The sequence below is a fragment of the Scylla paramamosain genome, chromosome 7 (genome assembly GCF_035594125.1).
Source record: "Scylla paramamosain isolate STU-SP2022 chromosome 7, ASM3559412v1, whole genome shotgun sequence".
In the NCBI taxonomy this organism is placed as follows: domain Eukaryota; kingdom Metazoa; phylum Arthropoda; class Malacostraca; order Decapoda; family Portunidae; genus Scylla; species Scylla paramamosain.
In genome coordinates, this window is record NC_087157.1 from 3,947,501 (window position 1) to 3,971,500 (window position 24,000).

The following is a 24,000-nucleotide window of genomic DNA, read 5'->3' on the forward strand; positions in this document are numbered from 1 at the left end:
TTCATATGTTTCTAATAGTAGTCAAATACTGAAGCACAAAACAGTATTGCCCTTTGGAGTATATCATCTTGGGTGCATCAGTCAGCACGCCACAAAGCAGTGACTGGGAAGGCTACCTTAAATTTTCCTCCATGCACTGGATTTTTTTTTTTTATTTATTAGCAAATAGTTGCTTTTAAAGGTGATTCTTTCTCTTTCAATGTACCAAATATCAGTTATATTCATTTCTTAGTGAATATTTCACTGCCATAAAAGCTAAGGGATAACTCTCAAACTTAGGTGTTTTGACATTACTTTTTTTTTTTTTTTTTGAAAGACCTGAAATTAGTCTTAAAGTGCAAGAGATAAGTGAATAAAGAAAAGTGCATTAGAGAGAGATCTGTACTATTAAATCAGTTGATCTCTTTCCTTCAGGAGAGTGAGATGCTTATGAACTATTTTCATGTTAAACTTGATTTTGCTCTCTCTCTCTCTCTCTCTCTCTCTCTCTCTCTCTCTCTCTCTCTCTCTCTCTCTCTCTCTCTCTCTCTCTCTGCCATTGGATCTCTGAAGAGTAGTGATGTCTGGGGGGAAACACTGTCATGCAAGCTGGCAGATTGTTCAAGGAAGCACTGCAGCATTCAAGAGAGCAAAGAGGCTCATGCCATACACAGCTGGTTCACTGTCTAATCTTGAGTAATGGACAAGTAATGCACTACTACTAGCAATCTGATCCAGAAAACTTAATCAGATGATCTTATATCTTTATAGTCTCAGATCATCATGTTAACATTTTCACAGGTATAAACATAAATTCATGGTTTTGCATTATAACCTAACATATATAGCATATTTTTATGTTATTTTGTCAAGTTTCTCACTTCTCAATTATTTTCTTTGATACATTTCATCTTCAGGGTATTAATTTGGTCTCGATGGATCCTGTGGAAATGCTCCTTAAATTAGACACTACAGGGAAACTGACTTAGATTGTAGTCTGCACCTCCCTTGCTAAGATAGCCAGCCACACCACCATGCCTAGAAACTCACCACCTCCTTATCTCAATGAACTCAATAATCAAGTGAGGATGAGAGGTGAGGAAAAGCAGTTAACTTTCTTTGGGCAAAAGACAAATGTTATTTTCAAGTTGGTATCCAACCCAACAACATAAGACAGAAAAACACACATATACAGATACAGTCAAGTATTAACTAATGAGATTTTACAAATAAAAATATAGACAACAGTAAGATGGGAAGGAAGCCAAATGACTTCTGGGAAGAAAAATGAGGGTGGCAGGACATGCTTGATGCTTAGCAAAAGCAGGTAGGAGGACGATGGGGCAGCTGGGACTTAGAGTTCAGTGGGGGGTGTAGGTGCATTTTCCAGATGCACACATAGAAATCACAAATATCAGGTAACAGAGGACCTTAGAACTAATGAGGAGAGACAATGCTCCACTGATTTATTAGGTTTGGGCCCATTTTTTTTCTTTTTTTTCTTTTTTTTTGTTTTGATGTGTTTAACATTAGTTGCATAAGAGCTGCAGCACAGTAGCCACTGATGTCCTGTATGTCACACACTGAGAGGCTGTCACACTGGAGATTTTGGTCAGATTCTCATGACTGCTGACCATGGTTACTACTTAAGAAGCGGTCTTCTACTTGATTCCAGTGCATAAAAGAAACAAAGTATCTAGTCTACTCATAAGTTTCTTGTAGTACTAAAGAAATTAAAGAGTACAGATTGTTTCAGAGATGTTTTAAGTAAAAACAATGATATTACTGTTCAAGACAATCAATAAACCAATTGTGCAACAAACACATTTTCAATTATGCTTCAAAGAGGTACTATAATTTAAAAGCGAGTGTTCTTTTCTTTTCTATCTTTTTTTTTTTTTTTTTTTTTTTTCTCTCCTGGTACTGGAGGCAAGTGTGATGATAACTACATATAGGACTGGGCCACAATGTAGCTGCTGGCTCTCCTCACCACCACTATCCTGGTTCTATGTTTGCAGAAAACAAACATACTTTAAAGAATCTGCTAAACAAGTCATATATAAGATTTGAGAGTAAGACTTAGAAGGGAAATCATCTTGTTTCTTAGCAACAACACTAAGTACACCTCTGCAGGTTACACTTACATTGTGTTCTGCACACCTAGATTGATACTTACATGTGTCCTTGACACTAGTAAGACTGATGTGTCAATAACACAAGTAAGATTGATACAATTACATGTGTGGACTTAATACTATCATGATAACTACAATGTGTGTGTCTTGTGGTTCACACACTCCAGACTGGTACACCATCAACTGTGTACTTAACACTAGTAAAGACTGCTTGAATAACATTGTGTACTTAAGACTAATAAGACTAACACAGTGTATGTCTACACCACAACATTGACTGAATATAAGCCACTTGACATAACTCAAGGTCTGATGGGGATGGGTAAAAGGGAATTTAAACAGGAGCAAGTACAGTTATAGTTTTGTTGCAATAAGAAACCTGTTATATGAAAGATTTTAAATAATATATATATATATATATATATATATATATATATATATATATATATATATATATATATATATATATATATATATATATATATATATATATATATATATATATATATATATATATATAATGTTGTGTATCTATAACATCTAAAATTTATTACCATAAAGTGACTTAAATATTTCAAGTAAATATACAACCAGTAATATATATATATATATATATATATATATATATATATATATATATATATATATATATATATATATATATATATATATATATATATATATATGCAAATCTGATCTTCCTGATTAGAGTCATTGACCAACCTAGACCTATCTGCTAACTATTCTTCTGTCCGAGATTATTTTTTTTCTTTTTTTTTTTCTTCCTTTTTGTTTTCTCCTACTGAGTGATATATGTGTGCATAAGGTCCCCAAGTCAATCCTTGACTATATTTTAGGTTTGACTGATATTCAGCAATATATGGCAATACTGCTATGATGAACATACTTGCTTGTTTGTAATATCTAGAGAAACTAAAATATCTTGGTGAATATCACTACACAGATTACTATGGGGCTCAGTGTGCAGCCCTACAGCAGGGATGGAGGAGTTCTGCTTTAAAGGCCACACACACACACACAGGAGCACCATCTGAGGAACTTAAAAACAAACATGAAACAACAAAGATTGGTTCAAAGGAACCCAAATAATTACTCAGGAAGCTGGGAGAATGGGGTGGGTGGTGATCCTGAACGCAAACCAGAATATGCCATGGAGGCCTGGGCTGGCTCCCTCCTCTACATTAATCAAATGGGAATGTTCAGAAAGGTACATATAGTCATCAGGTAAAGTGAAACTCATTATACAAAATAAGTTTCAAGAAAGATATTTAAAAAAAAAATAATGAAAAATATGATTCAAGTTATGGGTATATTCAACTCTTAGCCATCTACAGTGACTATTTAAAACACAGAAGAGAAAACCAAAACAGCACACAAGAGTCCTGCCAGAGCTTATGCAACTGCATCACTTAGGATTCAAGTTACTGAAAACTTGATTTTTGGATTTTTGTATAATGATCATATATCATGACACACTGGCAGTTGTTAAGTAGCCTAACAAGCCAAAACTACAGGCACTATGCCTCCTCTCTCTATGCTCTACACATATTTCCCTCTCCATGCATGAAATTCTATCCAGTTCCATGGCAGTCTCTCAAGTTCTGTGGACAGATTGTAGTGGAATGACCCAATTTCCTGGATGTCACATGACTAAATTTTAGAAGTATATGTAAATGCTTGGGCACAGCAAGTTCTCAAAAAGAGGTAACAATCATATTTATATTTCATGCCAAGTGCTAAGACACTCACTTTGCAAGTATATAGGTGTGCCTGCAATTCAATAGGAGAAATACAAGCCTACTCTCACTAATTTTCACATACAGAGATAATGTAGTGGATGATAATGCAGATATGCATTGAGGTCTGTGGATTTGTCACACAGTCTTTTCCCTCTACAGGAATCCTCTGCCCTGTGTGTATCTGTGTATATATCAAATATAATTCCACAACTGCATGATTGGATAAATTATCCAAAAATTTCCACAGAAATCACCTTTAATAGATACCAATTTACAATGAGAAGATCACAACAGAAATTTGGTTTATCAGAATGTAAGTTCGAGTCAGAGGAGCTATGTTGAGCACAAAAATTTGCTGTTCATGATGAAAGTGATCAAGAATTTACCAACTGCGATGAGCTTGGCTCAACAGTATATAGAGCATTTCCAAAAATAAAGAGGTGTGGCTCTTACAAGACCATCATTAACAACAGGTTATCCCCTTTAAAGTACTTTAATTGTGAGATAATGTACTTATTCCAGTTCCATAGTTCAAAACCTCAAAATACTCATCTCATTTGAGTCTTCTAATTTCCTATTTCTCTCTAAGGTGAAAATTATTACATCACAGTCAGAACAGTGAGGACATTCCTCATGGCTTATTGCAACTAATATGTATGCATATATATATATCCAATTCTCATACATTTTTTCAACATTGTGTGTGTGTGTGTGTGTGTGTGTGTGTGTGTGTGTGTGTGTGTGTGTGTGTGTGTGTGTGTGTGTGTGTGTGTGTGTGTGTGTGTGTGTGTGTGTGTGTGTGTGTGTGTGTGTGTGTGTACCTGCCTATGTTATATATAATGGACAAAGCCATGAACTGGATAGTTTGTACAAGTCTGCAGGTTTACTGACAAACAAGGAACTGTTCACTTCATACAGTGATAAACTCTGGCTGATATCAAGGACTCCTCATATGGGACTTGAAAACAAACTTTTTTTTTTTCTTTCTTTCTTTTTTTCTTTTTTTTCTTTTTTTTTCTTTTTTTGTATTTTTCTTGAATTCTTACACTACTGTTGTGCTGGGATGCATGGCGCACTTAAAGAAAAGTAATGTTACAAGCAATAATATGAAACTCCCATTCAAATTACAGCAAAAGGAAGAAAAAAAATAACAGGATATCTGATGATTGTGGTCTGGTGAGGGACTTAAGTTGCTCTGCCATTTTGAGGTTCTGCTGGTGAGTAGTGATACATTATGGCTAAGGACCCCCTACATATGTACACACAAACATACACATCTGCACACACGTGTGCACACACACAAAACACTCAAAAATCCACACAAAGATTCTTAAGATTAAGAATCTTCTATCCTTATTCTTCAGTATACCCATGACTGTAATTGGTCATATTTAAAATTTTCTGTCAACAACCATCTATTGTGTTGCTCCCTGGAGACTCCTGGGGGAGAAGTGCACAAGGAATCACTGGGATCTCTCTCTCTCTCTCTCTCTCTCTCTCTCTCTCTCTCTCTCTCTCTCTCTCTCTCTCTCTCTCTCTCTCTCTCTCTCTCTCTCTCTCTCTCTCTCTCTTACAATGAGATGACTGCATCAGCTGGCCTACAAATGTGACCCTCTGGTAAGCAAATGTGGAGTATACTCATCACTGAAATGAACCCATGTTCTTATCAGAGGAGCCAAAAAGAAAAACCAGACATGAAGTTGTTGCCCATTGGGGGCATCCTGTACTAGTGTCTGTAGTACCTTAGGTACCTTTGAGACACGAACACCAACAAATCTAATTAATTAGCAGGCAATTTATTCTTATAACAGCTGACTAGGTGTCACCACTACGTGGGGAAGATGCCACCTGCCAGCTTCAGTGATGGTCTTCACAACACAGTGGTGCTAAACCCTAGCTGTGAGAGACAACTGCCTACCACCCTCCCAGGTAAGTAAGTTGTAGCTGTTTGGGTGACAGCATAAGGTCCTCGCAATCCCTGGATAATCTTCTTGGCCCATATACCAAGTGCTCATTTCTCCAAAGGAGAGGTCGTATCACTTCACTCTGTTGACAGTTGTAAAAAGGTGAAGCATTAAGCAAGAAGGAAATACCTGCTTGCTTTGTACACAACCACTCTCCATTCTCGACTTACGCCTTATCAGGTACTTGTTTTGTGGTCAGTGACACTTAGCAGACCACATAGGCTGACTGTATTTCACAATTTTAGGGCTGTGGGTGCTGCTGCTGTTTTGTTGTCACATCCAAGGTGATGGGCTGGAAGGACTCTGTCCTCCAAGGCCCAGAAGGAGCACCCATGCAAGGGAAAGCCAACTTAACTTTGCAAACATTTCAACACATGATATGATTATTGCCAGTAATGAATAGGAAAGGTACAATATGTACAAATAAATTAATCTAGACTCCAATACAAAGTGAATATACAGCATATTTTTGGGGTTGATAGAATATTCCACATTCCAACAAAACAATGTGTAATACGACACACGAGCAGGCATAAATATCTAAACATATAATATCTAGCAAGCAATATTTAGGAATCCACAGTCTTATCAATACCATTTTTTGCAAAGACAATTGTACTTATACCAGCACCTTAAATCAAGAAAATTCCCCTGAACGTGATGTACACATAGACCTCTGCATGTAAACCATCACAGGCTACTGAGACTGGACATGAATGAGAGGGGGAAGAGGTATCAAGAGCCTGCCTGCCTGCCACAAAACCTCAGCAGTCCCTTGCTCTGCCCTGACAACTGGGCAGGGCAGGGTGGAACCTATGCCTCTTGGGGTAGTCTCCAAGGCAGTATGTGATATACAGCAACTGGAATAACAATGCCATCAACAGGTCTGCTTGTGCATGCCACCATTTTCTCCCAGTAATAGTTGTATGGCCATATGACTATGCTAAAGAAAGACACTACAGTCACATGTAGTTAACAATAATCATATCCATATACATTATTTCAAAAATAATCTTTGATTTCTCTTAGACAACAAACATAAAAAGCTTAATAGCCATTCCTTTGGATTACTTAACATTCATCTGTAACCTCTTAAAATAAATAATATCACTACTCCTAATCAATGTGGCACATTTCTCAATCAGGAAATGGCATCTAATTATTTACATAAGCTTTGTATAAAAATCCTTTTTCCAAATTTAAAGGAAATTTAAGACTTTGGTAAAGACATTAAAAATAAAATCTAATTTTGACTATCACCATGGATACTCTACCCTAACCCTCCAGTGGCTGTGTTCAGAGTACCTTGCCACCTTATAAAATGACCTAGAATTATAATGTAAGCCACTCATTGACTGTCCTCTAAAGGTCTCTCCAAAATAAGTGTACAAGCTAATATAAAAAAATCATCAGAAAATAGTAAATATATATAAATATGTCTTACTGTACATAAATACAGAATATTCTAAATTATAAAAGTATCAAGACTGAAAAGAACAAATTTGTGTAAGACCTTCAGACAGCAGCCAGTCAAGAAATAAATTTCCTTCTGTGTGATGAAGGCAAAAGCAGCCTTCCCTGACAGTCACACAAATGTTTTCTTTAATAAATAACATAACACTAAGATTTTAATAAAAACCTAAACCACACTGCCTCATGAAATAAATAAAAATACTATTCTCATAATCATGCCAGGAAAGTATCACACTGACAGCGAATAAAAATATCTTTACAATTTGCTTGAGTGGTATAGTCAACAAATCTTAGAAAGCATCCTTCTGCCAGCTAAGTGTGTGGCAGCTCACCTTACCGGGGTGCTGACTTACTACTGCCGTGCCATCCAGCACAGCTGACCCCCAAACTGGGCCTGACCTCAGTCTCGCCGTGATCTCTTTGAGCGCCCAACGTGATGGCTGCTCTCCACCTCACCCCCAATGCTCCCTCTCTTCTTTGTCATGGTCACCTGAAGCATAAATTAAGTTTTTCTTAATGAGTGTCATTCATTCAGGTGGTAGGATAGAGACAGCTGAATGATATGTGACTGGTAAAAAAAAATGCAGTACTAAAGTAATACTTGTTATCATGAAGGTGTGGGAAAGTGTTTTACACCAGCCTAGACAGGGGTGACGCCCTGGTGTATATCACCAATATGCAGTACTCACCAAGTCTTTTCCAGGTGACATTTTCACAAATACTTCCTGAAACAACAAAACCTTGTCCTATCACTACCAGTACAGCTGAGAGAAGTCAGATGTCGTGGATGGTGTACAAAGTAATGAAGGTAAGGCAACAATAGACATTATTTCATCACCAGTAATACGTGGTTTAGTAGCCACTGGTGGGTGATATAGAAAGATATGCAACAGTAACTTGTACAAGGAAGTCAACTCAAGAAAGCATGCACAAAAAAACATCTTATCACTCAACTATCATATTTATACTAAAACTGTTAATGCGTGAGTGTGCCCAAGGCCACCATCTGTTTTGGAGTTGCCAGGTAAGATATTAACAGTGCTCTGCTCTCTCATGCAACCAGATCAAACTAGCTGAATGGTATGCGGATGCTGACACCAACTAAGAATTTTGACATCTTTTTTGGCACGGACTGTATACCCACATATTCTTGACCTCTTTTTAACCTCCAAAGAAAAAAAAGGCCAAATGACTTTCATCTGGCCACTAAAACTACATTTAAAGTCTTAGAAAAGTACTCATTTTTAAGACATCAGTCTCTTTTGGTGTAAAGTTCATGTAATGCATTGTACATGAAGTTCATACCAAGCAACTGAGGCCAGGCACAGTCCTCACCTAAAGATGAGCTCTGACCCATTAGTGTTTACATTTGAAATACACTGTCACACTCACTGCACTGCCATGATCCTCATTGCCCCTACTGTCCTGAAGGTTGATAATACATCCAACAAACATTAAGCAGCTCTTGAATCTTCCCTCCTAGCCACCAACTCAAATGTAGCACTTTAGGGCAGAAACAATCCCATCTCAACCTGAGTATGACTTCTGCCATGATCTTAAGTGACAAAAATTACTGGAATTTTGTTTTCAGCTTTTTTGGTATGATATCTCTATGACTTTAATGTAAGCTAAATACTTTAAAGGCCAGGCAGGGCTTGTTCTGGCCCATACTTTTTATATAAGAGAAAAAAAAGTTTCCTGTATTGCAAGATGAACTATTTAGCTTAATTTTCAGGAAAATACAATTAAGGTTGTCTCCTACAATTTTGCTATGAAGCTTACTGACAAGATCAGTTGTATGTGGTGATAATTTGATGGAAAGTTTCTTCCATGAACCTAAAAAGTTAAGGAAATTAGGAGCTCTTCTCAGGCCAATGGCCCAGCTACCCGAGGTGGAGGCCTTGGCACAGAAATCTCCCATTGGATGAATTCAGCACTTGGCTAAGGAATTCTGGATCAGGGAAGATGAAATTGGCTGTGATTTATAATTGTCAAGGAACTGATAACTGCATCAGAGAACACCTCAGTCATTACTACACCTTGATTCAGGACTTGGTCATAAACTGAAGTCCAAGTTTCCTGAAGTTTATCAAGCTTCCTGCAATCTAGGTAAGGCGCCTTATGATTTCTGTATGTACCCAAACCCAAGAATGACATCAAAAAGATCCTCATTTCAGAGCTAAGACATCACACAGAAAACAGGTACACTTATTAGTCGTTCCAGAAGAGGACTTTGAGAAATACTTAAATTCATCATTTGTTAAGTTGTGCTTTCTGCTCCCTCATCTAACACAACCTCACATATCAAAAACTTACAGTTAGACATAAAATGTTGGTAGGTTAAAAAATCATGAACTAGCTTTCATTGAGATATAATATAACTCATGGTCAAGGTAAGCACCCACCTGTGACTGTGCTGTGAGCTGGAGAGAAATGGCCTGAGAATTAAGCTTGTCAGCAAGTAGTAGGTCCCGCAGCCCTCGCATCTTGGCTGAAGCAAGTCTTACTGGTGGCCAGCGGTGCATCATTTCACTTGGGTCCAATTCCTGCATGAATACATCAGGTCAGCCCCAAATGTCCACCACTTCTGCATTTCTCCGAAATACGATTGTACCAACAATATAAGGTTGTACACACAGTGAAAGCAGGTTTTCTAAGTGGGCTACTGATTCCAAACCAGTCAAAAATTAAGCCACATGAACAAATAAACCAGGTTTGAGCATGATGACAGATGCAGCTGGCACCAACCTGTTTGCGTCTCCCCAGACAATATTTGCCACCGACCTATTCAGGCAGATGAGACTGACATGAAACTCCTAATCACTAAAGTCTTTGAAAGACTACTAGTATAGATTAAAAGGCACAAGCAATATGCTAAATGAAATGGAACTGATAAATGGTGGGCTGAAATAAGCAAGGAATTAAACTGAGACTTCATTACTTAAAAAATCACAGGGTTTTGGAATATTTATTTTTTTCTATTTCATTCACCTTTCTTTTAAAAAATAGAAAAAAAAAAGAAAACACAGTAAACATTTCATATAATTTGCAATGCATTTTTAAACAATGGGTTTTTGCAATATTTCCAGTAGCCTAATCACTCAAGCCATTTTCTTTCGGTTGGTGGACACAGATCAGTAGAAAACTGGAGTGGAATGGCACTGGTTACCTAAATCCACTGTGTGTTCCTCCTTGTTTAGAAAGCCAGCTTAGGTCAGAAACACAACCAATTCTGGAAACCTGATTTCACTGTGTTCATCATAAGAAAATTTATTGAGGATTTTCTATTTTCTTCCTTAACCAATTTTACCTTTCTTTTTATATAATGAAAACATATACAATATGTGTTCACCATTTCCATTTCGTCAGCAGCGCAACTGGTTAGACTGATTACCCCATATACAACAACCATTTGCATACGCACATCCAAGACCCTCAGCATCAGTTCCACTTCAGACTGAAAAGTTTACCTTTGTAAATAATTTCTAATCATCTTGCATTCTGCTTTGTGAGAAGGCCACTCATAAAAAAAATAATAAATAAAAATAATGTGTTCCTTCTTGATCTTCAATTTTCAATCCAAGAGAGATGATGAGCTGGGCATCCACTCACCCTTGCCCAATTACTCAATTCTCCAAGTAATGATCAGCATTCACAGGGAAACAAATGAAGGAAGCCCTTATTTAGTGTGAAGGAAGAGGATGAGGAAAGTGTGATGGGACACAATAAATTTTGGAACATTTTACTGCTTTAGCTACTGGCTGTGAGTGAATTCACTGAAGAGAAGCTAAGGGGATGAAGGTGATGATAATACTGATGACAGATACTGAAAATGAAATACAGATGATGTAACTAAGATTCCCATGCAAATATTTCTGTTCAATAATATAAAACTCACCTCTTCAGTAAATGCAGTGCAGTCAGCTGCCATGTTGCCATTTTGGTCTTGTGATGACCTGGCCTCAGCTGCAGTCTTCTCCAGTGTTGGCTGCTCTGGTTCCTCAGTGACATCTGAATGGACATCAAGTAAATGTAGAGACAAAAAATTCTGAAGACATAACTAGCAGATATAACGTACATTTCAGATATGAATATATACAACTATTCAGGTGGAAATTACCTATTAAAGGCATTGCAGTTACATAATGTAGTGGAAAAAAGACATCACAGAGCATTTATAACTAATGTGTAATGACACATTCTAATCTTTCAGACCAAAAATGACAAATATATCAATACTGATGTAAATTTTGGTAGTTATTTGAATCACTTTACTGTAAGTGCAAGAATTCACTACATAAACATTTTTTAATTAAAATACTCACCAGATGAGTCAGGATCCACACAGAATATCTTGACATGTGACCTGACATGAGCATCAAACTTTGCAATGGTGTTAAAGAGTGCTTTAGCCCAGCCAATATGAAGGACCGGGGTGGCTGAGCCCTCTTCCCATTCACAGATTCCATCGTAGAACTCAAGCAGGTAACCAAAGCACTCTGGATCCTTCAGGATGGATCGCGCTGAGATCCCTGAACTCACCACACGCATGATGTGTGGAATAAGCTCATTGGCAATTTCCAGAAATTCTTTGTAGATTTCTTCATCATCCCTCGAGTAGTTGTAACTGAAAGAACAAAGCTCAATGACATCTAATTCTTCACGTTGAATTATATAAATATAAATATAAATAAGACAGAACACCAATTCCAACCCTCAAAGAATGACAGACCTGAGTAAGGCCTGGGGAGCCAACAGGAAGCCTTACTTTTTGATGACAGATGCAGCCTGAGCCCAGTACTTAAGGGCTTGCTTGTATAGCTTGTTCCGGTAACAGTAACCACCCAGGTATGTATATGGATAAACATGCTGATTATCATAGTAACGCACAGCACTGGTGATGGCCTCTTCATACATGCGTGTTGCTGGTGCCCTCCCCTTGCTGGGCATCATCTCTTCAAGGTCACCCAAGTTGTCTGAAAGAGGCCTTTTGTTCAGCATTCATTCTACTATATATCTACTATAACCAGTACAAGTTAAAAAAAAAAAAACCTCCCTAAAGGCATGTCAAGTATCTATTCCTGTCCTTGCATTTTCTTCTTGCATGCTCTAGATCTTCTTGCCCCTTTGTCATATACTCCACAACTCTGTCTTCTAATTTCACTGAAAATTGTCTTCTTGCACCCTCATCTACTATACTTATATAAAAATACTCTTAGTCTTTTCACTTTCTGCCATTCAATCAGTTTTTCCTCCATACTATCCATACTTTAACATTTAACCTGTAATCTATACGAACCTACAATATTTTCATCCTCAAGTCTCCATCCAGTTATTATTACAAACAGGTATGTGTGTGTGTGTGTGTGTGTGTGTGTGTGTGTGTGTGTGTGTGTGTGTGTGTGTGTGTGTGTGTGTGTGTGTGTGTGTGTGTGTGTGTGTGTGTGTGTGTGTGTGTGTGTGTGTGTGTGTGTGTGTGTCCTAATCTTTTTCAATCTGGTGTAAACATCATCATTGTTGCTAATGATGCCTATTCAGAGAATTGATAAGGCTCAGACTAGCCATCTACACCCTTTCCCACAATGACTGTTATCAATACCTACATACAAACTGTCTAACAGTCTGAAAACATTAGCATGAATACAGATGGAAGGACAAAAAAGGTAAGGGTATGATTTAAAAATCTGAATGGTCAAGCAGGCCCAATACATCAGTAAATATGAAGGCTGTGAAAGTGCTATGTAATGAATGTGAGGAAGTAAAAGGAAATGCAAATGTCAGAGTTTTTGAGATTCAAAGTGACAAAGAGCAGCAAGGGTGACTATGGTAAAATTTTGGAAAAAAAAAAAGTTAAATCCACAAAATAAAACAAAGGTCCTATGAGATGAATAGGAAAAAGGAAAATATGATGATCTGAGCAAGCATGAACAAGAATGAATGTAGATTCTTAAGTCATGACCAGTCCCAGGGATGGGAGTTCTTAAGAGCAGACATATTAAAGTACCAGTGATTCCAAGTTACAGAACACATGAACAAAAGTTCTTTGACCACAGAATCATCTTCATAAATTATGCACCACAAAATGAAGCTTACCTATGGCCATAGGATATTTTGTGAGGTGGCCAGCATCATACAGCATCCAGAGGAGTGCCTGCTGCAGAAGCATCACTTCCTCAGAATCTGTGGTGGCATTGATTCCAGGATTCATGTTGGATACTATTGTTGCCACCTGAAAGTAAAAAAAATTTTGAATTACAAGTCTTTCAGAATTGGATTTTTTTTTTTTTTTACTACAATGAAGTAAACAAACCACAAAAAAAAAAAATATATATATGACTGATAGGTACAACTTCAGATGATTTCTCAAACCATTATAACTTTTCAAACAATATACAATAACTATGGATCTGTTATCATATCTTCAATTCCCCAACAAGGTAAGGAAAAGTGATTGATAGACGCTGCAACTGATTCCATGCATAAGAAAATTTTTAAAATATTTCATAATTGAGAAACATCCTTTATTATCTAGAGACACACCAGTGATTTAAAGGTTCATTTGGTTCCAAAGACTTGCCAAAGCAACCACACTGCCAGACTAGTCATCAAATAAATATTTACTTGCAGACCTACTGGTTCAGATTTTATCAAATCTCTTAAGTCTTTATTAGCATGCAACTCATGAGAGATTGTATATCACATACACTAAATAAAGTGTCATGACCTCTTACATCTTGTAAATGATGGAAAACAATGTTGGGTGGCACAAGAACTCAAATTCTGATAGTCCTAAAAGCGATCAAACAACAATGTATCATTCAGCATAGGAACTTCCTCTAATATGAGATATTTCTGCATAATATGATTATGAAGTCTGAATGAGGTGCGCATGAGTATATGGACCTTTGTCCAGGCCACCCCTATGTGGGATTGCCAGCCTGGTATATAGAGAGATGGATTATTATATCAAGTTTTAGAAGAGGTGCAGAATGTTTTGTGCTGGTCTCTATCACTGATATCCTCCTCCAGCTCAGTACCTATTGATGTGAAGCTTTTGCCTCTAGGGTGACAACTGTCGAGAAATTACTGTTCTCTCTCTTTTGTGGTAAATATGTTCCCTCTTGCATAAGTATTTAAGAAATTTGTTTCAATTCATGTACTTATAATTAGTGTAGCACTGTGACCATGCCTAGAAACTGAATGTAAGCTCAATTGAAGTGACATTTGCTAACTACAGCAAAGCCATCTGTAGTTTCAGTAAACTAGTTTGGCTGTTACAAGAAACAATAGATGTGAAATTAGCACATACAAATAAGAACATGCTCCAGAATTTCAGTTATGCTCAAATCTGGCAATTTTCTGCAATTGTCATTGCGAGTGCATCAGGATAATTACTCCCAGTGAGGTCTAAAGCACTGTTCAGGGGGTGCTGTGAACTTATCATTAAACCCAGCTGTGACCTCATTGAACGTTTCCCTTTGTGTCTCACAACACAAAGAGGCAGTCACAGCCTGCCCTCTAAAGACAACTCTCTTCCTCCACACAAAACTACAAGCACCTAATAACACACACACCCTTCACTCAAAAATTTTAAAATTATCATGGCGACTCCTACACCAGCCTCGGAGTCCCCATCTGGGGAGGGGACCATAAAAGTCCCCAGGTTGGACTGCCTTTCTGTCAACAACCCTAAGTGTCTCGACACCCCCCTCAACTTTTTCTTCATTAACTCTTGCACCATTCACAGTCTAAGATCTAATTTTCAATCTAGAACACCACCTCTCCTCTTCTAAACCTCATCTTCTTTACCTCACTGAAACTCAGGTGTCTGAGGCAACTGACAGTAGCCCCTTTTCTGTTCCCTCCTACTTTCTCTATCCTCATTTTCGATCCAAAGCTGGATGTTGCGTTTATGTGTGCAATGACTTAACCTGCTCTCATGCCCACGCTCTTGAATCTTCCGAGTTTTCCACCATCTGGATACGACTACAGAGTCGCTCTCAAACTAAATTCATCTGTGTTGTATACCTCTCACCTAACTCCTCTGATTATAAGAAATTCTTTGACTACTTAACTTCCAAAGTGGAGCACATTCTGACCCTCTTCCCTTTTGCAGAGATCTCCATTCTTGGAGACTTCAATGTTCGCCACCAGCTTTGTCTTTCCTCTCCCTTCACTGACCATCCTGGTGAACTAGCCTTCAACTTTGCTATCCTCCACGACCTAGAGCAATTGGTGCAACACCTTACTTGTATTCCTAACCGTCTTGGAGATACACCCAACATTCTTGACCTTTTTGCTGACCTCTAATCCTGCTTATGCTGTCACCCTTTCTTCTCCGTTGGGCTCCTCCGATCACAATCTCATATCTGTATCTTGTCCTATTGCTCCAATCCCTCAGGATCCCCCTAAGTGAAGGTGCCTCTGGTGTTTTGCCTCTGCTAGTTGGAGGGACCTGAGGAGGTATTTTGCTGATTTTCCTTGGAATGACTACTGCTTCCATGTCAGAGACCCGTCTTTGTGTGCTGAGCGCATAACAGAGGTGATAGTGTCTGGCATGGAGGCATACATTCCACGCTCTTTTTCTCGACCTAAACCTTCCAAACCTTGGTTTAACACAGCTTGTTCTCATGCTATACATGATAGAGAGGTGGCCCACAAAAGATACTTAAGCCTTCCATCACCATAATCTCATGCACTTTATATTTCTGCCCGGAACCATGCCAAGTCTGTTCTCTAACTAGCCAAAAACTCCTTCAGTAACATAAAGTGTCAAAACCTTTCAAGATCTAACTCCCCTCGTGACTTCTGGCATCTAGCCAAAAATGTCTCCAATAACTTTGCTTCTTCTTCCTTCCCTCCTTTATTTCAACCAGATGGCACCACTGTTATCACATCTATTTCTAAAGCTGAACTCTTCACTCAAACCTTTGCTAAAAACTCTACCTTGGACGATTCTGGGCTTGTTCCTCCCTCTCCTCCACCCTCTGACTACTTCATGCTACCTATTAAAATTCTTCACAATGATGTTTTCCATGCCCTTGCTGGCCTAAACCCTCAGAAGGCTTATGGACCTGATGGGGTCCCTCCTACTGTTCTCCGAAACTGTGCCTCCGTGCATGCACCTTGCCTAGTCAAACTCTTTCAGCTCTGTCTGTCAACATCTACCTTTCCTTCTTGTTGGAAGTATGCCTGCATTCAGCCTGTTCCTTAAAAGGGTGACTATTCTAATCCCTCAGACTACTGTCCTATTGGTTTAATTTCCAGCCTATCTAAAGTTTTTGAATCTATCCTCAACAGGAAGATTCTTAAACATCTATCACTTCACAACCTTCTATCTGATTGCCAGTATGGGTTCCATCAAGGCTGCTCTACTGGTGATCTTCTAGCTTTCCTTACTGAGTCTTGGACATCCTCTTTTAGAGATTTTGGTGAAACTTTTGCTGTTGCCTCAGACATAAAAGCTTTTGATAGAGTCTGGCATAAAGCTTTGATTTCCAAACTACCCTCCTACGGCTTCTATCCTTCCTCTGTAACTTCATCTCAAGTTTCCTTTCTGACTGTTCTATTGCTGCTGTGGTAGACGGTCACTGTTCTTCTCCTAAATCTATTAACAGTGGTGTTCCTCAGGGTTCTGTCCTGTCAACCACTCTCTTCTTATTATTCATTAATGATCTAAACCAAATTTCTTGTCCTATCCACTCCTACGCTGATGATACCACTCTGCACTTTTCCACGTCTCTTCATAGACGTCCAACCCTTCAGGAGGTAAACATTTCACGCAGGGAAGCCACAGAACGCTTGACTTCTGATCTTTCTAAAATTTCTGATTGGGGCAGAGCAAACTTGGTATTGTTCAATACCTCAAAAAGTCAATTCCTCCATCTATCAACTCGACAACCTTCCAGACAACTATCCCCTCTTCTTCAATGACACTCAACTGTCCCCCTCTTCTACACTGAACATCTTCGGTCTGTCCTTTACTTATACTCTGAAATGGAAACTTCACATCTCATCTCTAGCTAAAACAGCTTCTATGAAGTTAGGCATTCTGAGACGTCTCCGCCAGTTTTTCTCACACCCCCAGCTGCTAACTCTGTACAAGGGCATTATCCGTCCATGTATGGAGTATGCTTCACATGTCTGGGGGGGGGTTCCACTCATATTGCTCTTCTAGACAGGGTGGAATCAAAAGCTTTTCGTCTCATCAACTCCTCTCCTCTAACTGACTGTCTTCAGCCTCTCTCTCACCACCACAATGTTGCATCTCTAGCTGTCTTCTACTGCTATTTTCATGTTAACTGTTCTTCTGATCTTGCTAACTGCATGCCTCCCCTCCTCCCACGGCCTCGCTGCACAAGACTTTCTTCTTTCTCTCACCCCTATTCTGTCCACCTCTCTAATGCAAGAGTTAACCAGTATTCTCAGTCATTCATCCCTTTCTCTGGTAAACTCTGGAACTCCCTGCCTACTTCTGTATTTCCACCTCACTATGACTTGAATTCCTTCAAGAGGGAGGTTTCAAGACACGATGGATTATCCATCATTTTTGACTACTGCTTTGACACTTTTATGGGACTGGCATTTCAGTGGCCATTCTTTTTTTATTGGATTTTTTTGTTGCCCTTGGCCAGTGTCCCTCCTACATAAAAAAAAAAAAAAAAAAAAGTAACAGGGGACTGTTTGAGTCTATATGTATCATTTAAAAGTCAAACCTAAACTACCAAGGAAGTAGACAGCCACCCAGATCTCTGAGGAATAAGGCTGTCATTCAAGCTTCCACAAACAAAGCCTGCTGGCACTATAGTTACAAAACATAAAAATAAAGAAATACTTGTAATCTGTTCCAAGCAAAAGAACCCGACAGATCATTAGTTGCTGTTAAATCAGTGTTACACCTGTCTTAAACCTTTCCCCCAAAAAGACAACCCAAAGATGTTGAAAATCATACTATTACTACCATAACAAGAATATACTTCATATCTCTACACTGTGTGGGCCTCACCTCCATGTGTCTGTTGCACACCACTGGCTGGCCATTGACGTAAAGCCAAGACTTGCTATAAACATCATGCGTCACTGGTATGCCCCTCTTGTCCTCATTGCCCTTCCCTGAAATGGATATGAGCTGAATAAACATGAGTCTAAATACAAAAAGAAAAAATTTTCCTACTTTATCGTATTTTTATAACTGTCATGAAAGCTTAACTAATGGAGAAAGGGATATTCACTGAGTACATACAGGAAGAAAGGGTGTTGGATCCCTGAGGCATGGAACCATGCATAGCTGCATGATGGAATACTTGCACTAACATTCACATATGCAAGTGAGACTTGGTTGTGAAATGGAGGACAAAGGTCAAAGATCCAAATAGTTGAAATAAGTTACTTCAGAAATGTCCATGATGGGCAAAAAATGAAGGACAAAAATAATGAAAAGTTGTATAGCAGATTTCACATGTCAAGTAAAGGTGAAGGAATTCAATACTGAGTTGTTTAATTATGCATGCTCCTAAGGCATTTAGACCACAATGAAAGAATGGCAGAAACTGAGATGACTAAGAGTATATGAACAGGGTTGAGGTGGCAAGTCCAAGAACCTCAATGAAATGGGGAGAAATGAGTACTGCAGGATGTAACAGAAAGGAAGTGACAGGAGAATGAAAGGATTAAGTGTATGCAATGAGAGAATGCTAGAACTGGAATAAATAAAGACTTCTGTTGTAGCAATCCTTTTAGGGGAGTTCTGAAGAACATGAATTATGCATACAGATAGGCATCAACACATTACTCTGCCACTATATGTCTCCTCTCCTTTGTGTTCTAAAATGATGAGGTCAGTGATGAAAAAGAAAAATAATACAGCATTTTTTTTTTAAATCAGAAATCTGTACCTGCTTAAAATTAACAGCAAAAATTAGTCACATCATTCCACTTAAACAGGCACAACAATGATAATGTATAATCTAATTAGACTAAAACATTACACTTATTCATCAATTTTTGACTACTGCTTTTACCCTTTTATGGGACTGGCATTTCAGTGGGCATTTTTTTTTTTTTTTGGATTTTTGTTGCCCTTTCTACATAAAAAAAAAATAAATAAATAAAATAAAAATTTCATTATTATTTGTTTTCAGATTGCAACAACACATGTGAGGTTTGTCAGTTTTTTCACTTCCCCACTGTTACAATCTACAAGAGATGTGAAAAGTTAATCCAAGCAAAGTGATCAAAATTTTTCTTGTAAACTTAACACTGAACATCAAATAAATGCCACATAGATCTACACATACATACATACGTCTCCTGCTAAATGTTGTGAGTAAGAGGTATGATTTGAATGACAAGTGAATAATGGAAAACTTCCTGCACTTGCCATTTTGTGTTGTAACAGTAAGGTGTCAACAATTCTAATAAATTTAACAAACATCTTACTATGAAGTCATGCAAAACTATAGTCACACCCTCAGTATTATCACAGAGAGAGAGAGAGAGAGAGAGAGAGAGAGAGAGAGAGAGAGAGAGAGAGAGAGAGAGAGAGAGAGAGAGAGAGAGAGAGAGAGAGAGAGAGAGAGAGAGAGAGAGAGAGAGAGAGAGAGAGAGAGAGAGAGAGAGAGAGAGAGAGAGAGAGAGAGAGAGAGAGAGAGAGAGAAAATCAAGAAATATCAACCAAAAAAAACACTTAAAACTGCAATATAAGAAAAACCTTGCATCTCAATCAATGCATACTATAAATCCAATGCTGCTATAAGCATATTTTCTACTTGATAAAGAACAAAATTGGCTGATAAAAGTCAGTTACAGAACAGATAATAATTCTCTAACACAACTTTGACAATTCCTATGTTAAAATGATGGCAGTGGTATTGCTCCACTATTATTTCATGTAGGAGGGATGCAGAAAAGCATGGAAAGAGAACATTTTGAGGAAAAAGAAAATGAAAAATGTGAAATATGTGGAAAGGAGAGAGAGAGAGAGAGAGAGAGAGAGAGAGAGAGAGAGAGAGAGAGAGAGAGAGAGAGAGAGAGAGAGAGAGAGAGAGAGAGAGAGAGAGAGAGAGAGAGAGAGAGAGAGAGAGAGATTAGGGGAATGAACAGAAAGCAGAGACAAAAGGAGAAATATGAAGCAAGGAAGCAAGGGAGAAATGGATAAGCAAATGAGACAAATAAATAAATAGTACATAAGTTAATTAATTAATCAGTTAATAGCAAATGAGATACATATGGTGAAAAGTTCAGATATGGTAGTCTATGAAAACAGGGGTGATGGCTATATGGGAGGTGAACGGGGAGAAAGAGAGAGGATGGTGTATCAAGGTCAAGGTTAATCAATAACTTTGGTTGCCTCAGCCACCAGAGGCAGCAGCAGTAGCAAGCCACCTCCCCCTCCATCCCCCACCCTCTTTACTCCCACTGCCTTTACGTAACAGACTGATCAGGTATCACGCGAGTAAGACACGTGCCATGCACATGTATGTCAGCAAGCAAACTCATACACACACACACACACACACACACACACACACACACACACACACACACACACACACACACACACACACACACATGTCATGAGTAAATATGAAAATGAGCATTAATTATACATTCTTGGGTACAAAAAATATTACAATGTTTGTGAAAATCATAAATAAAGAATGATGGTTAGAGTCCCTGTAGTATGAATTAGATCAACATAACACTAACATATGTAGGCAAATAGGTGGACAAACACAGGCTGACAAATATACACCCATGAAAACAAAGAAAGTACAATCTGCTATCCCTGAACTATCCTTAAATATATCAAGATTATATCAAGTGACCTACATAGCTAAATGTTTTTAGGACATTCCAAAGAGACATCCATTATTCAAGTAAATTTCACCTCTATCTTCACACATACAGTAAGTCTATGGCAAACAAGATGGCTACAGGATTTGAAAAATGTAAACAAGGAAAATACACATAGCTGAAGTATAGGTTATTCATGTCAATGAGAGAGAGAGAGAGAGAGAGAGAGAGAGAGAGAGAGAGAGAGAGAGAGAGAGAGAGAGAGAGAGAGAGAGAGAGAGAGAGAGAGAGAGAGAGAGAGAGAGAGAGAGAGAGAGAGAGAGAGAGAGAGATTAGAGACAGGACGAAAGAGAGGATCACAAAGTAATTTACGATTTCTTATGTGCCTCAAAATGGACAAGATAAAGAAGAGAAATAATAAGAAAAGCACAATCTAAAAATTCTCACACAAAACTAGACCAACCTTCTGGGTTCTGGACGATATAAAAAAAAAAGAAAAAAAAAAACAGGTAATGAAAGGCTACTTTATTGTTTGTTTAGAGAAATCTAATACAAGCTTATGTTTGCTTCAAACTATCCTATAGCTTCACCAAAGAGCATTCTTTAAGAAGCTGGATGAAGACAGAGGAGGAGACGAGTGAAATGAAGAGACAAATTTACAGCAAAGAATGTAAGAAATAGAAGATTTATTGGAGAGAAATGTCTGAAGAAGATTTAAATGTTACAGCACTGATGCTAAGAAAATTGCTAAGTTGATTCTCTATGATGTGGTTTATAGAGTGGAACAAACTGCTGATATCCTATATCTCAAGCATTGTGAAGAATCCAACATACGTAAATCATTGTAAGTAAGATAATAATGGCTGTGGAAGAACGTTACGATCACTGATGTCTTCTTACAAAATTAAAAATCATTTGATAGAAATTTTCTGAGTCTTTGTATCATCAAAACTTATGCATATATGACTGACAAGATAGCTTTCAAAGGTGTGGAAAAAAAAAATCTTGATATACCCACTTAAAGGAGTACTTTTGAAATAACTGCTTTCCTGGGGTGTAGGGTCAGTTTCTATATATTATTAAATTATTTTTTCTATTCCCTTTTCATACCAAAGAAGTATTTTCAGATTTTTTCTTATAATGAACATGCAGGATTTGCTGAACCTCAGAAAGGAAGTTTTTGCTTCAGGCTCCTGGTCTTTCCCCTTTTAGGGTATTATCTCTTAACAGATGGTATCAGAACACCCTAGGCTCCTTCTACTCTTATTGTTGTTTCAAATCCATTTGGTAGATGAGAAGTGCAGTCTCATTCTCGTACACAAAAGCATAAAGGTACAAGTTCTTTTAGTTTTAATTTTTTCACTACAGTATAAGCACTTAATTTCAACTGTTAGGCATCTTTTCTTCTTATAATGATGCTCATATATCAAATCTTGTTGACTTATGCTTCCAAAAAGTAAAAGGAAGAGATGAGACCAATTCATGGAGCAATGGCATGCCAGAGTGAACAGCAGAGGTGTGAGGTCTGGCAGGACATTCATGTCACTCATTCTTCTGTCCTTCTTTTATCAACAAATCTCTACCACGAGAAAGTTGTCTCTTCATCTTGATAATTTAAACATGTTGGTGCCTTCAGTATGACTGTAGTATGCCAGCAGCATGTAAGGTAATGGAGGGAGAGACTATGGATGAGACACTATATACACATTCACTCTCTTTAGAGCATTGTCATCGAGTCACTCTAGCAGTCTTTGCACTCCTTCATAGGCTGATTTGGAGTCTGAAAAGAGCTATTTTGAAACATTTCAGCAAAATTTATACAGCATTCACAGTAAAGATTAGTTTGTGAATGCCACCATGCCGAACGAAAAAGTTACAAGAATGGATCATATTTCAAGCCAAAACTCAACAAATATCATGAATGTAACATTTTTTTTTGCTAGGAGAAAATTTGAAATCACAAATTGACTACTAGGTCTCTAATGGAGAAAGAACATTCACTAAAAATATTACATCAGGGCTAGTTGCAAATTATACTCAGGTCTTTTGGCATAATAATAAATAGTAATACAGATGATAATGATGATGATAATACATATACCAAAGATGTCTCCCCCAAAAAGAGGGGTAGCAAACACAAGGAATACGACTTTCACATTCACACTCATTTACACAACTCTTTTAGCCCCTTGGTCCCCTATCTAGATGATGACAAAATAATAACAATGTGTAATAATAATAATAATAATAATAATAATAATAATAATAATAATAATAATAATAATAATAATAATAATAACAACAACAACAACTGCAACAATAATACATGCAATGAAGGACTCACCATGCCAGGTGACCTCAACGGTGTGCTGTCCCTTGTCTCCAAACACCACCCACGTGTGATCCTCTGACAGGGCGAGGTGCACATCGTAGTAGCCTAGTGCCTGGCAAGCTGCCACCACTGCCAATGTGGTGCCGGAACTATCCAGTTTGGCACCTGAGGATAACACAAGGATTCTAAAGTCCCTCTGGATACAATAGAGATCTAAACATTCAGCAGTGAAAACAATGATACTGTACAAGTAACATAATCCCTTTTAAAGAATCATCACTGTCATACTGCACTTTCCATAACAATAATGGGAAATTGAACATTCCAATCAGAGCTGATACTATAAGTCTTATCCTAACATTAGCAAACCTGAGAAATCCAAGAGAAATATAAATACACGAATATTTTCAATACCGAATACAAGTAAAAATTTCAAGCAAAATTAGGAAAAAATTACATTCAGCCCTCCAAGGAAATGCATCCTAAGTGGATTGTAAAAGTGCACAGGAAGCATCAATGTGATAAATAAATATAAAAAATGGAATTTTAACTAAAGGACATGT

At 37.9% G+C, this 24,000-nt stretch overlaps 1 protein-coding gene across 2 annotated transcripts in view; it reads right to left on the minus strand.

The window, feature by feature from the left end:
- Positions 1 to 4,594: 4,594 nt before the first annotated feature.
- Positions 4,595 to 24,000, minus strand: part of LOC135101924 (menin-like) — a 28,407-nt gene continuing 9,001 nt past the window's right edge. For both annotated transcript variants that reach the window (XM_064006302.1, XM_064006301.1), the window contains exons 3-10: positions 23,450 to 23,602; positions 18,317 to 18,423; positions 13,405 to 13,540; positions 12,080 to 12,287; positions 11,637 to 11,938; positions 11,210 to 11,322; positions 9,717 to 9,857; positions 4,595 to 7,801 (exon numbers count right to left, since the gene is read on the minus strand). In XM_064006302.1, coding sequence (XP_063862372.1) covers positions 7,712 to 7,801; positions 9,717 to 9,857; positions 11,210 to 11,322; positions 11,637 to 11,938; positions 12,080 to 12,287; positions 13,405 to 13,540; positions 18,317 to 18,423; positions 23,450 to 23,602 — 1,250 coding nt within the window. In that variant the 3' untranslated portion in view covers positions 4,595 to 7,711. The remainder of the gene's footprint in view (positions 7,802 to 9,716; positions 9,858 to 11,209; positions 11,323 to 11,636; positions 11,939 to 12,079; positions 12,288 to 13,404; positions 13,541 to 18,316; positions 18,424 to 23,449; positions 23,603 to 24,000) is intronic.